Genomic DNA, 15,317 nt, shown 5'->3' on the forward strand with positions numbered 1-15,317 from the left:
CGGCATCTGTTTTGTATGAATCTCAGCGGTTGTTTGATGTGTGGGGTTTTTTTCTTCTTTATTTCTGCAGCATCAGATTTTAAACTAAACTTAAGGTGTTGTATCTACAGCAAAAACTCTGGTATTGTAACAGCACAACACTACCGGCTCTGCTCCCATCAGCCGACACCTTTCCTCTCCCTGCTCTTCTCTCGCTCCATTTCTCTCACTCCCTTCAGTCTATCTGGCTGCACTTCTGCATGCAGGTCAGGGTACTTAATTCATGTCCAGAGACATCGTTTCCTCATTCTCTGATATAGTCTGCGCAGGGAAGCTGACCAAACCTGCCTTACACTGGGGCTACACTGCCCCTCTCCCCAGGCCCCTCATCCCTCTGCTCCCACCTTCTGAGAGCACGCGATATGGAGGAACGTTGCAGACGGTCCCCAGCGGACCCTCTGATAACCCTCCTACCAAACCTCAGCTGAGGAACATTGGCGGCCTGGATATCGCCCAGCCGCTGAGGAATAATGAGAACAAAAGCATAATACATGGCTTTCTTTCTCTTTTTACCTTCTGCTCCTCCTCCACCTCCGTCCTGTTGCTGTTCTTCTTGTTTCGTTTCCCTCTTACATTTGCCAGTGTTCACTGGCCTTTGGAGGACAGCGGACAGAAAAAGAGAATGGGTGGGAGAAATGACAGAGCGCAGATATTCTGCCGCCCACGTAAGGGCCATTCTGTATGGTTTGCAAACAGTCATTTTGTTCAGTATCTTTACCCTGATCTTAAGGTAATAAACGGGCCTCGACATTGCCCGGGGTCTCCATTGGCATTCTGCTGGGTCAGATAAAGTGTGCAGAAGCAGATTGCTTAAAAAGATAGAACGGGCCGCTCCACATACAGCCGTGTACTCTATTAGATGTTGATTCAGAGGCTTAATTCAGATAAAGCTCTACAAATGCTGTACAAGATGTAAGCCTATACGTTGATGTGCAAACATACTAATCTTAAATTTATCGTGTTAGGCAGCACTCAGCCTGCCCATCAATCAGATGACTGACATTCAGCATACAGAAATGTGAGCGTGTCTGCCCTTCGCATTCCTGTTATCATTTTGGTCTTGTGCCCAGCTTTTCCTGTATTTGATTTTCACGAAATCTTTTGACGTGAGCATTTTGATTTCAACGTGTAAGGTTTGATATGGGAATAAAAAATAAGGGTGATGTAGCTTTTTCTGGGTCACCTAGTTGGTTTTTAAATAATCCCAAGGTGATGCATTTAGATTGTTTCACTTCTATTATTCACAGAATGTAAAAAATGTTGAAATTATAATGATATACAACGTTTCCTAAACAATGCCCGGGGCATTTATTTATCTAAGCTGCACAGGCCAGCATTGCTATATTTGCAGCAGCCTTGTATTAGAGGCCAAATATTATTTGCAAGTCCTTCTGTTTGATTAGAATAAGTGATCATGTTAACTCAACAAAGCCTTGCACTGATATGTTTACATTTGCTCTTAATGGGTCACTGCCTTTAGCAAGCAATGACAAATGGATGATGATTTTCATTATTATTATTATTGCGTTTTTTATGTAAATTCTTTTCTCCTAAAATGGAGATGCAAACCAGTTACCCACTGCACTCATGTTGTCACAGCTTCACTAATGCAACATGAAAATCAAGCACTGCATGACCAAATTAACTGTGAATATAATGCTGCAGACACACTAGGGAAAACACTAGTTGGAGACTGCAGCACAACCCAAATTACTGCAGCTCTGTGCAATGAACTTGAAATATCTTTCCTTTGAAATAGTTGTTTAGTAGGTTTGCAGCTGCACACGGTCAGTTGCCACCTCAAAGCATCAAGACAGAAAGAAAATGGCAGCACAATGGAATCGGTCTGCGACGAGAAAGGGGTCAAGTTGGTAATTACATACAAACTTTCATAATACAGCAATTAATTGTGATAGAATTCAGAAAAATGCAAACCCGTTGCTGCCTACATGCTTGAAGTTATTTATTGTAGTGGGTTTGAGCTCTTGATAGCAGTTCTCTTGGAGCTCTGGAGATGCACCTGACTTGGAAAACTTTGTGCAGCCGTTTTAATGATCAAAAAGTCCAAGCATTGGACTGCCTCCAAAACAAAAATGAATCTTCATCTTTTGGGTTGTTTTATAGGTTTGTCTCTGTGAAACTTTTTCAGCCATTTATTTATTTTTGTCTTTCATTTGGAGTACAGCTTGTGTTTGTTCATATCAACCACACCCATGGCTATTAACTGTCGAGACTACCAATGTTTATTTTAGGAAATGTGGTAAAGCACAGAGAAACTGCCAATCTTCACATTTGAGAAGCTGCACCTTGCTGAAGGTTTGGCTCATTACAAAATCTACAACTAATTAATTTTAGTTCACCTGCGAAAGCAAACGAAAGCTCCCAGCAGCAGTAAACCACCTGTAGCGCGCAGGTTTTTTCCTGCTGATCAGTTCCATCTGGAGGGAAAGTGAAAGCTCACTGAAGCGATTCAGCGATGAGAAGTGAAGGGAAATGTAAAGGCAAGGATTTGGATGGAAATGTCTATGTGAAATGATTTTTTTTTTTGCATTTCTAATATAAATTCCTTCTTTTCCTTATGTTTAAGATTGAGGTTTTGTGGCTATAAAATGACTTCATAGATCTTCATATCAGTAGATTCTTAAGATGTGTTTAAAGATATATGTTTGTTATTGTGCACTGAAGACTAAGCTGGTGTTAACGACAGGTTATGAAACAAAACGAGAGCTTGTGCAGTAACAAATTACTTCCTCTCCTCCCAATATTGACACTCTGCTTTGTCTTTGTAAATGTTCTAGATGCTGGTTGCCGCCCAATGTGAGTCTGAGGAGCCTTTCCTGCTTCAGTAGATTACAGCATGAGAACTGATCCGATACTCTGACTGAAAACAAACAAAAAAAAACCCTGGACACAGACCACTGAGGAGTGGAAAGAAAACAGAAGGCTGTGGTGGCGTGGCCATGGATAGAAGGAAAGTTTGCATATTAATGGTGCTGTGGGCCATGGTCCACCTCAGCTCTCCAGGTCAAGGGCTCAGGGCCTTGAGAAGGACTACAGGGGGGCGGAGGGGGTCAGGACTGACAGGACAGGATGCCAACGGAGTGCCACTGAGACGCTCTAAGCGAGGTTGGATGTGGAACCAGTTCTTTTTGTTGGAGGAGTACACCGGGACCGATAAGCAGTACGTCGGAAAGGTAGTACAAGGCTCAACTTTCTTTCCTTTTTCTTTGTCAGATGCAGCAGAGCATCTGCACTACAGGCAGATGCAAACTGCAGCTGCTCTGTTACACCGAAACCTGCTGCAGATGAAACACAGCAGCTTCATGTCATGACTAAAGATGAGCCCACATCCGACCATCCACTCACACACAAGCATTACACACAGGCTAAACAAAACAACATGTGATAAAAAACAACAAAAAAAGTGATTAGGTTTTTGTTCTGCTTTGTCTAGGCACCAGTTTTAAGTGCATGCACAGACACCTCAATAAGCCCCGCGGATGAGTTTTCAGAGCTTTTTCAGTGAGTGCACATAAATCAGACACATCAATGGAAATAAAACAAAATGGCCATAATATAGTACGCTAATTAAGGCAGGAAATTGAACCTTAAAACTCTTTTGTGGACACTAAAGCGTATCCATTGCATACAGAAAGCATGTCAGGCATAAAAAAGCACTAAGTGACAAAAGTAGGTACTGAATGCCTCCTCAGATTTACTATCTCGACTTATAGATAGTTGCTAATTCAAATTCAGATAGTGCTGGTGTTCATCTATTAAAGTAAATCCCCGTAGAAGTGCCATCGGTACTTAATATTTATGAAGTTAGGATGCTTTAAGTAAAAATCTGAAGGAAAGATTTACAAGAAAAATACCAGAGTGCACTACTCTCGGGGTGCTTTTACTTGGATAAAATAAATGGCAGAGGTCAGGCTAGTGAGAGCTGGACCTGATTCTCTCACATTTGAAAGATTTAACATGGGAAAAGTCTATTGATGCAAAATATAAGATGTTTATAGTGAAACCTGTATAAAAATGGTCAGAATTTTCATTTTATGTACTATAATTATTTTTATAATAACAACGAGCAAGTCGTGTTTTCGTAGTTTTATACACATGCACATATAGCTCTCAATTTGGGCCCAAGTGTCGTTTGGTGTGGCTTAAACTGCACCCATATTTTTTTTTTCAATTTCCATCTTCAATTTGTTCACGGGAAATGAAAGGAAGTATTTGGTGAGAGCAGCCATAACAGCATTATAGTTTGGAAAAGAAAATAGCAGCACATACAGAATCTCCAACGTCATTACGAAAACTGTCTGGACTGTAAAATTGATAAGTGATCACCAGAAAGTGCCAACAGCAATGACTGCTGTAGTAATGAAGATGTTTGCAGCAAAGTAGATTCTGGAGATTGGTTGTATATGTCTGCTATCAGGGCGTCTTTGAGAATTCAGATTTGTAAACAGGGTGTCTGCAGGTAAACGAGTTACATTTAAGACCTTTCAGGACCTTTTGCATAGTACTTTAAGTCAAATTTAAGATCAAACTTTCACAGCAGAAGTTAAAGTTTACTCTTTTCAGTTGGCGTCAGTTTAAAATGAACAGTAAGGTTAAATAGAATTGAATAGAAATGAATAGAAATAGAGTATTGATGAATGTTCTCCAAATCTTGAACTGAAACCATGGGCTTGTGTGTGATCTGAATGTGTAAAGCAGTGAAATTGTCACAGTGACTGGTCTTGAACTTGTGGCTCCAGACCAACATTTGGCTCTTTTTTCCCCGTCTCCAGTGGTTAAGTGTGACTTTGACAAACAACTAGATGAATCTAATTATTTAAATCAATAACGCCAAGGCCGTCAGTCTCCTTGATCTGCAGCTGGATTTTGTCAAAATTAAACTGAAACTTTTTCTTTTGTTTTGTGTTTTTAAAGTAGGATTTTTTTAATTTGATTCAGTTGCACAAACACAGGCACTGTAGGACTGCTGTTTTATGTAGGCCTACATGTGGTAGTGGATACTTTGTTACTTTGGTTCTAGTCTGTACTTACTTTTGCAAATTTTGTGGCAATTTTTGCTCAAATTTTTTTTCCCAAGAAACACTCCAACACTGTTGGCCTAGGACCCAAACAAACAAAATTTTAAATAGTTTTCTATTTTTAATTGTACATTTGTATTCAAGACATTTTAACATAGTGAGGTGTAAGTTATCGTTCCAAACTCCAAAACTGACCCTAAACCTGACGCTAAGATATCAGAATAGGCCATTTTTGGTTTTAGTTCATGGGTTTCATGCTGTGAGAAGACGTCGCTTCTTTCTCTGTCCACAATTTGCAAAAATCGTTATTCTGTAATTTGATCCAAATTGCACAGAATGCTCACCTACTGGATCTTTATTCATATTATGCAAGGTCACACTTGCATCAAGGTCAAGGGCACACTTGTCACTTTACGTGCAATAACCTGAGACTTATGACGACTCACTTTAAATGACGCACATGAAAAATATTTTATAATTTTTTTTGGAAGACGTTCTTTTGCCTTTTTCCAAAATATAGAAAATATATTAATCCCCTGAAATCTATGTTTCTTAAGAAAAGCTGAAAAGACTTGAAAAACATAATCCCTAAAAGGTTATTTTATATTCATTTTTTATACATTGTTTCAACAAGCCTTTCCATAATGGTGTTTGCTGTAAGTAAAATAATGGGACTGTGGCTTTCCCCACGTCTGAAACTGGCCAGATGGGAAAATCAAACGTATCACCCACCAGTGCAAAAGAAGCGATAGTAATGAACTGCTTCTTGCAAATTAGAACTTGCAGTCCCTAGATTCTCTGTTTAGTGTCTTTTTTCTTAATGCTTTTTAGTTGTTTACCTTTTTGTTTTTCAGTTTGCATGAAGACGCCATCTACGAAACACAACATGAACTTTCAGTACTGAGGCAGTGCTATTTATGTTCATCTAAAAATGCTTCATTATGTGCTGTCTTGTCAATACATATTTATGAAGACAGCGATCTGTTATTTATCAGTCCAAGTTAATGCACATTTCACCAAATATTGCTTCGTTTACATGCTACAGTCACACACACAGAAAATTTTGAATTTGTGATACAGCAATTTTGATATTCATTTCCTATAATAGCACTGATAGGCAGAACCTAACTACCTGTGGTGCCTAGTCTCGGTACCATAATACATACACTATGTAATTGTCCTCTGCAAACTACACTCAGTGGCAACGATCGCCGCTTAATGACATCCTTCACAACAAATAAAGTCCTGTATACGAATGTATCATTCTGTCCCCGCGAATACGAGAATCAACCCGTCATCTATTAGTCGACGTGACGTGATACTCCAATCGGGTAATGCTCACATATCGGACTTCCATCCATCCATCCCCGGGCTTTGTTTGCTGTCGGCTGTCCAATATATTTTGTGCTTACTGTCAGCTCTGTGGCTGCTTGCACAATGTCCATTCCACTCACATCAAACCATCCTAAAGCGGCTGTCTTGCCCTACAGTGAAATATGACTTCCGCTGAAGGTATTATTTGTTCAACAAAATGAAAACACAGTGTCGACCCAGATAACATTGGGAGGGGGTGCACAAGAAGATGGGCCAAATAATGCTTGCTTTACATGCAGCGAAGCGGAAGTCAAGATATCAGTCTCCTCTTCCAACCTACTGTAATTGAGGAGATTGTGAAGCGTTGTGGCAAGGTCAGGATGTCTGAGTCGGAAGAAAGGCTGTTTTGTGCGAGGGGCTGAATGGGGCTAGTGCTTTGCATTCCTATCATGCGTCCACGGAGGATGGAGTCATCCAACCAAATGAGATTCTGCAACATACGTCCTCCCCGAGTGAGGGTTGACTTTCAGTTCTTGCCTAAAAGGATTACAACATTTGCGGGCGAGCAAATACAAGAAAGAACAAAAAAAAAGTTGAAAAGAAAACCCCAGAATGAATGAAGATCAAAAGTAAATACAGAGCTTGATCAAACCACTTTGTCTTTGGAGAGTGGTGATTGATGTCCCACTTGTCCTTTTAGCTTGTAAAGGGACTAATAGCATAAGAAGAATGGATTATCTGAGTGAGGTATATACTTAGAGAGTAGGAGGCCGCGACCTAAGAGCCCATATCCCGAAGACACCATTAAAGCATCAACCTTCGAGCAGCGCACTTAATCATGACTGTGAGCACTTGTTGTTTCCCCTCCTAAGTACGTGCAGCTGGGTGCTTTTCCTCATTGTCAGCTCACTAGCCAGTTGTCACATAGGATTGCAGTATGTAGATCTTATCTGATTGCAATTACTGTTTGGTAATTGCCAGATAAAGTACAAGTGATGAATGAAGCCCTAAAGGGAATGAATAGCTTTTGAGTTGAACACATGGCTCAACATAGAGTGCAAGCATCTGCATCTGTATCCTCAGGTGGAGGCCGTATTTTTTGCCATGTAAAGGCTCCAAATGGGTGAAAAACTACAAGAAACACAAAAGAGAAGGCTTTTGTCACTGCGAATGACATTGTGGCAGCCGGCGAGCACAGCATGGAACAAAACCGCTTTTGTTTGTGATGGAAAAAAAACAACTGGAAATAACACAATGACAGGTTATTATAAACAAGGGAGCTGCGCTTGACACACAGTAAAAGATAGAATGATGAAACTGCTCTTGAATTACAACATCGCGTCTGCAGTTATTTGGTAAACTCAATCTCCCTCGGCTTAGTTTTTTTAATTTATTTATTTTTGCTCTTTACAACAGCTTTATCGAGCTGTGAAGTACTAACAAATGAAATTGCAATTTTTCCAGAGCAAGCGTAACAAAAGCAGCTGGAACAGGAAGAAATTAAGAGAAGCGATCAAGATGTGATGGAAAAGACTCTGGCAGTGGCTTGTTGGGGGAGCTGGTTGGCTGCTAATCTCGCTGTATTGGCCAATGATTTTCTTTTTCCTGCAGAAAGGGAAGCCTTGCACTGCCTCTCATTAGCAGGCGAGCTGCATACAGGCCTCAGAGGGCCTGGGCTGTCACTGGGGGAAAGAGAATGTTTATTTATTTCATTATTTCTTACTTTACCAAAGGGCACATATCCACTGAAAATGGTTAATGGCCTGTGGTTGAGGAGTGTTTGTGCTGCACTATCATATCTCATAAAGTATTTACAGCCCCTGATAGGCCCCAGTGGTTCTGGGCCTGGTGGGTAGAGTCTTCAGCGTAGTGAACAAACACCCCAGCGTACATGCAAACACACACACATGCACGCACCTGCAAATACTAGCCTCCAGTAATAGGCTAGAACTCACAGAAAAGACAAAAAAGGCTGATGAATACAGACATAATACGCTCCACAGCCCTGTATGACTCAGCGGTTGAGGCATCCTGGGGAAAGGACTTGCGAGTCTTATGGCAGTGGAAAGGTGCAGGGATTTGTGTGTTTTGTTTTTGTGTGTGGGGGGGCTGGGGGTGGTGGTGGTGGTTTTTGGTCTCCGTTCATACTCCCCCCTATTACCAGCTGCTCACCTTGGCACAGAGGCAAGGAGTTTGCAATATGGCGCAGGCCTGGCTGTACTCTAGACATGGCAGCCCCTGCAGGTCTCCAGTGGCGACCTGGAGCATGCATTGGCAGTGTTTATTGATTGGGCGATAAGTTCCCTGTTGTGTTCTGAGAAGTGTGGGCACGAGGGGGGGCGTGAGCTTCGGAGGAAACGGGCGCGATGAGGTCTTGCGGTGATGACACCCGGTAAACATCTGTCTGACAACGTTGCAGCGGCGAAGTGATATCTGAGAGAGATACGCCAACATGTCTAGGGCACCTGCAATTATCTCCATGCTATCACCTGCCTACCAGTGTTTAAAACACCCACTGGTTTTGTCAGATTAATTAATCTTCTCTCATCAACATCACAAGTATTTCGTTGGCCCGGCATTATTCGGCTGAGTGAAAGCAGCCCCACCTGCTCAAGAAAGTTCGACACAAAGGAAACAAAAATGTCAACTTATTAAAAAATTTAACTGAGCCAAGTGATGGTCTCAATGAGGAATCAAAGCCTTTAGAGTCTCATTTTAATGTCATTAAATTTTTTATACTGTAAAAAAGAAATTCAACGTTGCCAAGTACGTTGATGCTAAAACGGATCCCTTCTTCCTCAAGACAAACCAAAAATCTTACAGTTTAGAAATATAAAATGATGGCAAAAGAGCCAAACGGGACAGGCCAAAAAAAAAAAAAAAAAAAAAAAGAAATATAAAATATGGAATATTGCATCAATTTATTCTTGATTCAGTACAAACACACAGAGATATTTAAGCTTTTAAACAATGTTGTTTACTGAAGTAGAGCAAAGAATAGTTAGACTTTAACAGTAGAGCCGCCAACATATTGAAACCTTTGACACATCTGCAGTCAAAATAGTTCTTGAAGCAGTTAAAATGTAAATGTTCATCTATTCAAGTCAACAGTCTTGACAAAATGACCATTTAACATTTATTATATTACGCTTCTTAATTAAACAGTTGCTTCAGGCTTTTTCCTCACAGATTAAAAAGATAAAGCATGTTTTGGATTGCATTTACTGAGAACGCCACAAACAACGGATTAAAGGGCATTTAAATATTTTTTGTAGAAGAATTGTGTTGTTTTTGCATGGCTGTAACAACTGCAACAAGAGTTTATTAATTTTACAGTTCCAGATAGAATAGGTCAAGTAGTGTATCTTTTTAGAATTCAACACTTGACTATAACAACCCTTTTAATTATTGTAGAGGAACAACAGTAAAAAAAATTTGACCGCTTTTGAACCAGCTGGAGCTGCTACCATTGCTAATCCCAACCTGAGGTTTCCAGTTTAGTTCAGTTTTATTTGTTTGGCAACAGTCACAACAGTTGTATCAAGGTAACCTTAAAGCATTAAAGAGAAAACCCCCATTAATCAGATGAGCCTCTGTAGGCAGGAACTTGGTGAGAGTGGGGAGGAAGAACTCCCTGTTAATAGGAAGTGACCCACAGAGGAACCGGACTCAGGGACAAACAGAAGAAAACGCAAACTAGTGGTGATAAAAGGTAAACAAAGGCATGGGAGTGCATCACAGGAAGTCCCCCAGCAGCCTGGTCCTATGACTAAAGTTTGGTTCATGGTCACCTGATCCAGCCCTGACTGTAAGCTTCATGAAAAGGAACGTTTGAAGAATAATCTTTAATAGCCTGCAGTCTAAGAGCGAAGTCCTGCATTTGGGATAATATGGAGCAGTGAGGTCTTTCAGACGTGGGCACTGATCATTTGGAACTTTTTAAGGATCTGAATTGTGAGTATAGCTGAGAACCAATGAATAGAAGCTAATATAGGAGCAATGCAGTCTCTCTTTTCAGTCTCTTTCTTTGCTTTCTTTGCCTCGCCTAACAACAGAACTCTTTCTTTAGCTGGTTAGGGTTTCCTACTTAAATTTTTCCACCATTCCACCCACCTGAGGAAAGTTACCAATACTACTGCTTTGTGTTGGTTTGCATTGTAGATTTCGTACCTGGAGGCAGAGAGAATTGGATGGTGAAAGCAGGGTTTATAGGCAGCCAATCCAAATGTAGATGGTATCAACATTCATTCATTTAATTTCGTTTTTTTTCCTATTTAAACATAACTTAAATTATTTTTATTTTTTTGCAAAGAGGTTGCATTATTCTTTCTGCTCAAGCAACACTTAATTAAAGACAAAAGCAACACTTCTTAGTAATGTCATGCAGTGCAAACGTATCTAAATTTGAACCTACTGTGATACCAAGAGCAAAAATTATCATTTAAAAAAAGCACTAAACGTGTATTTATGACTGTTTAGTAGCTGAAGTGATACAAAAAAGTTAAACTGTTGACAACTGCCTGTAATTAGAATAAAACATGCTGAAAATTATGCACAAAACAAGAGATGTCAGATGTCCACAAGTGAGGATTGTAAGTTAAGTGACATTTCACCTTCATGTCGCAGCCGCTCTCACTGCATATCTCAAGTTTACACATCAACAGACATTTGATAGGCTATTTTTGTACACAGTCTGAGGCTACCATCTGGCTACATAGAAGGCAGCCAGTTCTCGACAGGCCAGGACACAAGGCCTTAAAGGCTAACTGGCTAATTGCCCTAAGCAGCCTGTTTCCAGTGCCATCTTTCTGGCCTAACTCGAGTGAAGCACAAATGGCGACCAGATCGAGTCAGCGCTAACATTTGCTGCTCTTGAAGCTGATTAATTTCACAAACAAAGACAGCTCGCTTATAAGTTATCACGCACAGATGTCTGATGAGTGCCACTTCACCTCTCAGCCCACTTCAAACTGCAAGATGAAGCATTTAGGAACAGAAATATGTTTGTTTTTCATTGTTGGGGGAAAATTACAAGCTTTTAGAAATATTATCGTGTCACTTAACAAAGTGGGATAATTGAATGAAGGGTTTTTGATATATATAGGCCATTATTGATGATATAAGGCTTGAAGCAAAGGCTTTATAGTTTGTTTCACAGACAATTCACAAGGAATTCTTCCTCACGAGTCATTTTTCTCTGTGATTGAGTCCTTGAACTCCAATTTTGTTGAAAAGTGAGAACATTTCAGCCTGTTTCCCATGCAAATCGACTCATTTCAAGTATTCTCTGAAATCAAGTTTCATTTTTTTTCTTGATGAGAGTGTGACTACTCTCCACATTCCTTCCATATTCTTTTATCCCTCCAGACACAGACACTAATTTTAGAAACATTATTACAAACTGTTTTGACACAGTTAAATGTGTTAAAGAAGGATTTCAACCAAATCCTAGCCAGTTAATGAGATTTTAATCTCATTTGCAAAGTTCTGTAACTGCATAATGTTTAACATTTAAGTAAATGTATAATCCTGTTAAATAAGTGAGAGTACAAAACTGACCAATGCATTCATCGGAGTATGAATGTGTGTGAATGTCAGTTGTGCTTGTGCGAATGGGTGTGAATGGGTGAATGCACAAGTTGTGTAAAGCGCTTTGAGTGCTCAGAAGAGTGGAAAAGCGCTATATAAGAACTAGTCCATTTACCATTTACCAAAAGAATCATAACTGTTAGTTTTACATTTCTGATCATTTACTTACTTTCAATTCAAATCTGTATGACGAATAACATGCTTAATTAGCTGGTTAGCGCAACGTTAAAGTAATATTTCTAAAGGTTGCAAAATCTACACCTCAGTAACTTGACCAAGGGTCTCAAACTTGCGGCCGGGGGATCACTTGTGGCCCACGTCACCCTTATATGCGGACCATATATTGATGTGAAGACATATAAAGCAGTTTGGCCATTGAAGTTACTTTTCTTGCTAGGGAGGATTTGTTTGTTGTTGAGTACAATGTTAAAATAAGTTCTTTAAAAAGCAAAAAATGATTTAATATGAAGGCAGTATGAGCAGAGAGTACAAACATGCTGCTAGTTCAGTGTGAGACTCAAAAACTAATGTGTACTTTTTTTATTTGTTAAATATGAATAAAATTATAGCAGAAGTGCTGCCACAATCTGGTTATTTGGTTCAGTGAAAGGCTTCAGTTTGTTAAGAGTGAGAAAAAAATGTTGGTTCACGTTTGCAGTTTTGTCTTGTTATAAAATATTTGAAATTTTTAAAAGCAACTTCTTGCTGTGCTAAGCTAACCAGCTATCCTGATAGTGTACTCATAATGGCTAAAAGTTTAAATTTGGAAAAGGTTGCTATCTAGTCCACCAACAATGTTTTAGCCAGTAAGAGAAAAAACCCAAAACATAACATTTGGAATAATTAATCAAGTAATTAAGTAAAATAAATGAAAAATATACAGCAAAGTTTTTAGTTTTAGTTTAGTTTAAGTTGTTCTGCCAGTTTTGTCATCACAATCAGGAGACTATATGAAAAGTCCTCCTGGCATCTGTGTGTTTAGTGACAGTGTGATGTGTAAATGATACTGCGTCAGATAATTTTATAGTTGTACATTTTAATGAAGCTAATGAAACCTACAATCAGATCAGTTTTCACAGGCATGAAAGCATTTAAATCAAATTAAAGCAAAACTGAGGCTAAATTGAAACCCAGGCAAATCTTCCATAAATCAATTAAAAATATAAAACTATAGTAACTCTAGTAGGATGAGGACAATGTCACACAAGGCAATGCTAGCTACCTAGCTAAAAGTGATAGATTGTACCAGGCACATAGACAGTATAAAACATGGACTTAATGGAGAAAACCTTCAATTTCAGAATAAAAGTCTTATACTATTGCAACCAACACGTTTGAAAATTATACAAACTGCAGGTAACTATATCAACCTGCTAGGGACCAAATCAATGTCAAAGAGATTTTCAGTGCAACTCCGTACTGCTTTGCAACCAATTTCACCTCGTGATAGCCAGCAACCACTCGTCAACTGGCCGTGGAATATAAATTGTTCCCTACCAACTGATAGTTGCCAGGAAGTTCTGCTGGAGGTTTCTTCCTGTTAAAAGGGAGTTTTTCCTTCCCACTGTCGCCAAAGTGCTTGCTCATAGGGGGTCATATGATTGTTGGGTTTTTCTCTGTATGTATCATTGTAGGGTCTACCTTACAATATAAAGCACCTTGAGGCGACTGTTGTCGTGATTCAATTTTATAAATAAATTTGAATTGAATTGAAGTCTTTGACCAGTACTAGAACTGTGTAACTGAGGTCTAACTTTACTTACTAGAGAGTGGCTGTCCAGTTTAGCTCTGATGTGTATTTTTTACAGTTTGTAAAAGAAAAAAATGTATTTTTTTTTCTTCAGTTCTTCCGTGTAATTTAAAAGTCAGTATTTGCAGTAGTACTTCACCCAAACCATCCAACCCTGCCACACAGTTTAAATGGTGTACACAGCGGGGTCGTATGCTAACAGAAATGAGACAGTGTGATGTGACTGTAGCATTAGTCTTCTAACCATTCCCTAAATGTTGAACTCTGCCTTTAGGAAAGCAATGGCTCTGTTGAAGTTTTTTTTTTGCAGAGCTTTTTTTTTCTGTTTTTAAAAGACCAGAAGTCCAAGTGTTAATGGATATAGCATCATGCTCCCTGCCTTTTTTTACGATTTGGTGCCATAGGAGGGCATAGGAGAAAAGGCAAGCTATTGATGTGCCAGGGCTTCTTGGTGACCAAACTGAATGCACATGTGGCTTTCTTTTCTCCCCCTGTGACAGTTTAATTGTATTTTTGATATAAATTGATCAAAGGGCTTTTGTGAATGCACGTTGGGCTGCCACATTGATTTCCAAGAGAGTCTTTTTTTTCTTCTTACCACCCCCCTCCTTAATTTGAGTAGAAGGGCAGCAGTAAATTTTCCTCACCGGCAAGGTGGGCAACTGGGAGGGACGGGGTCGCTGCAGCAAGTGCTGGAGTTCGATATTCCGAGCTTCCTTGTAATATCCTTCAGTGTAGCAAGGAGGAAGTCTTCAAAACCACGAGAGCTCTCTGTTTCCATAGAAATGACAGTCGACACAGCATATGTCACACTGTCTATCTCACATCTCAGCCGAAAGAGAGGACTCAACAGTTATTAACTGAATTGTCGTGCCGGCAGAGATAGGCAGCTTGATAGACAATCATAGAGAAGGACATTGCAGCTATAACAGCGGGGGAAAGATAATAATGTTGAAGTGGATTGTTTTCAGCCAACTGAGTCTCTGTTTGGGAGCACGTACTGTAAAGCAGAACAGAAAACAAATACAATTCTGCAGAATATTCTCCTGGCTTGGTTAGGCAGAGCGAAAAAAAACCCAACCCCGAAACAAAACAGGAAAGTTGTTTTGACCAGAATTCAAAGTGGGTGAATGAAACAGTGCTCCACTCGAGATCCTAATCCGAGGATAGTCAAAATTTTGCAACACACTTGACTGGCTTGGTTAGACAGACAGAGAAAGGAATGAAAACAGTCTTTTTTTTTTACCAGCATTCAAGCAGTCGAACAAAACAGTGTTAAAGATGCTAATCCACAAAGCTGTTCATTTCACATGTGCCAGCTTTGCCCTGATAAAACAGCATGAATTAGTAAAGCTTCCGAGCACCTGCGATGAAAAGCTTTTTAATATATGATGAGAAGGGAGACTTTGCAATGTGGTCCCACGTGACCCAGCTGCGACGCACAATATCCCCCCCTCAGTCTGTCCACCGGCTGAGCCAAGAACCTTTATAGACACAACAGAAACTACCGGCGCAAAAGGGAGAAAAAAATAAGCATTCAAGCCGACAAAATCAAACGTGCCGGCTCACTTGAGTTAATGAGGTGT

The 15,317-nt window shown here is 39.8% G+C and overlaps 1 protein-coding gene across 6 annotated transcripts in view; it reads left to right on the forward strand.

Annotated features, from left to right (window-relative positions):
• LOC146662510 (cadherin-10-like) overlaps window positions 1-15,317 on the forward strand; it is a 78,977-nt gene that overhangs the window by 22,569 nt on the left and 41,091 nt on the right. For 5 of the 6 annotated variants that reach the window (XM_085419183.1, XM_085419181.1, XM_085419182.1 and 2 more), the window contains one exon: window positions 2,838-3,233. In XM_085419183.1, the coding sequence (XP_085275309.1) occupies window positions 3,000-3,233 (234 nt within the window). In that variant the 5' untranslated portion in view covers window positions 2,838-2,999. Of the gene's footprint in view, window positions 1-1,886; window positions 1,911-2,837; window positions 3,234-15,317 lie in introns of those variants that run through there. The other variant, XM_085419185.1, reaches the window with a different exon arrangement.

The sequence above is a fragment of the Rhamphochromis longiceps genome, linkage group LG9, assembly GCF_057381845.1.
Source record: "Rhamphochromis longiceps isolate RC_006_pf linkage group LG9, R_longiceps_female_GT1.1, whole genome shotgun sequence".
Taxonomy (NCBI): domain Eukaryota; kingdom Metazoa; phylum Chordata; class Actinopteri; order Cichliformes; family Cichlidae; genus Rhamphochromis; species Rhamphochromis longiceps.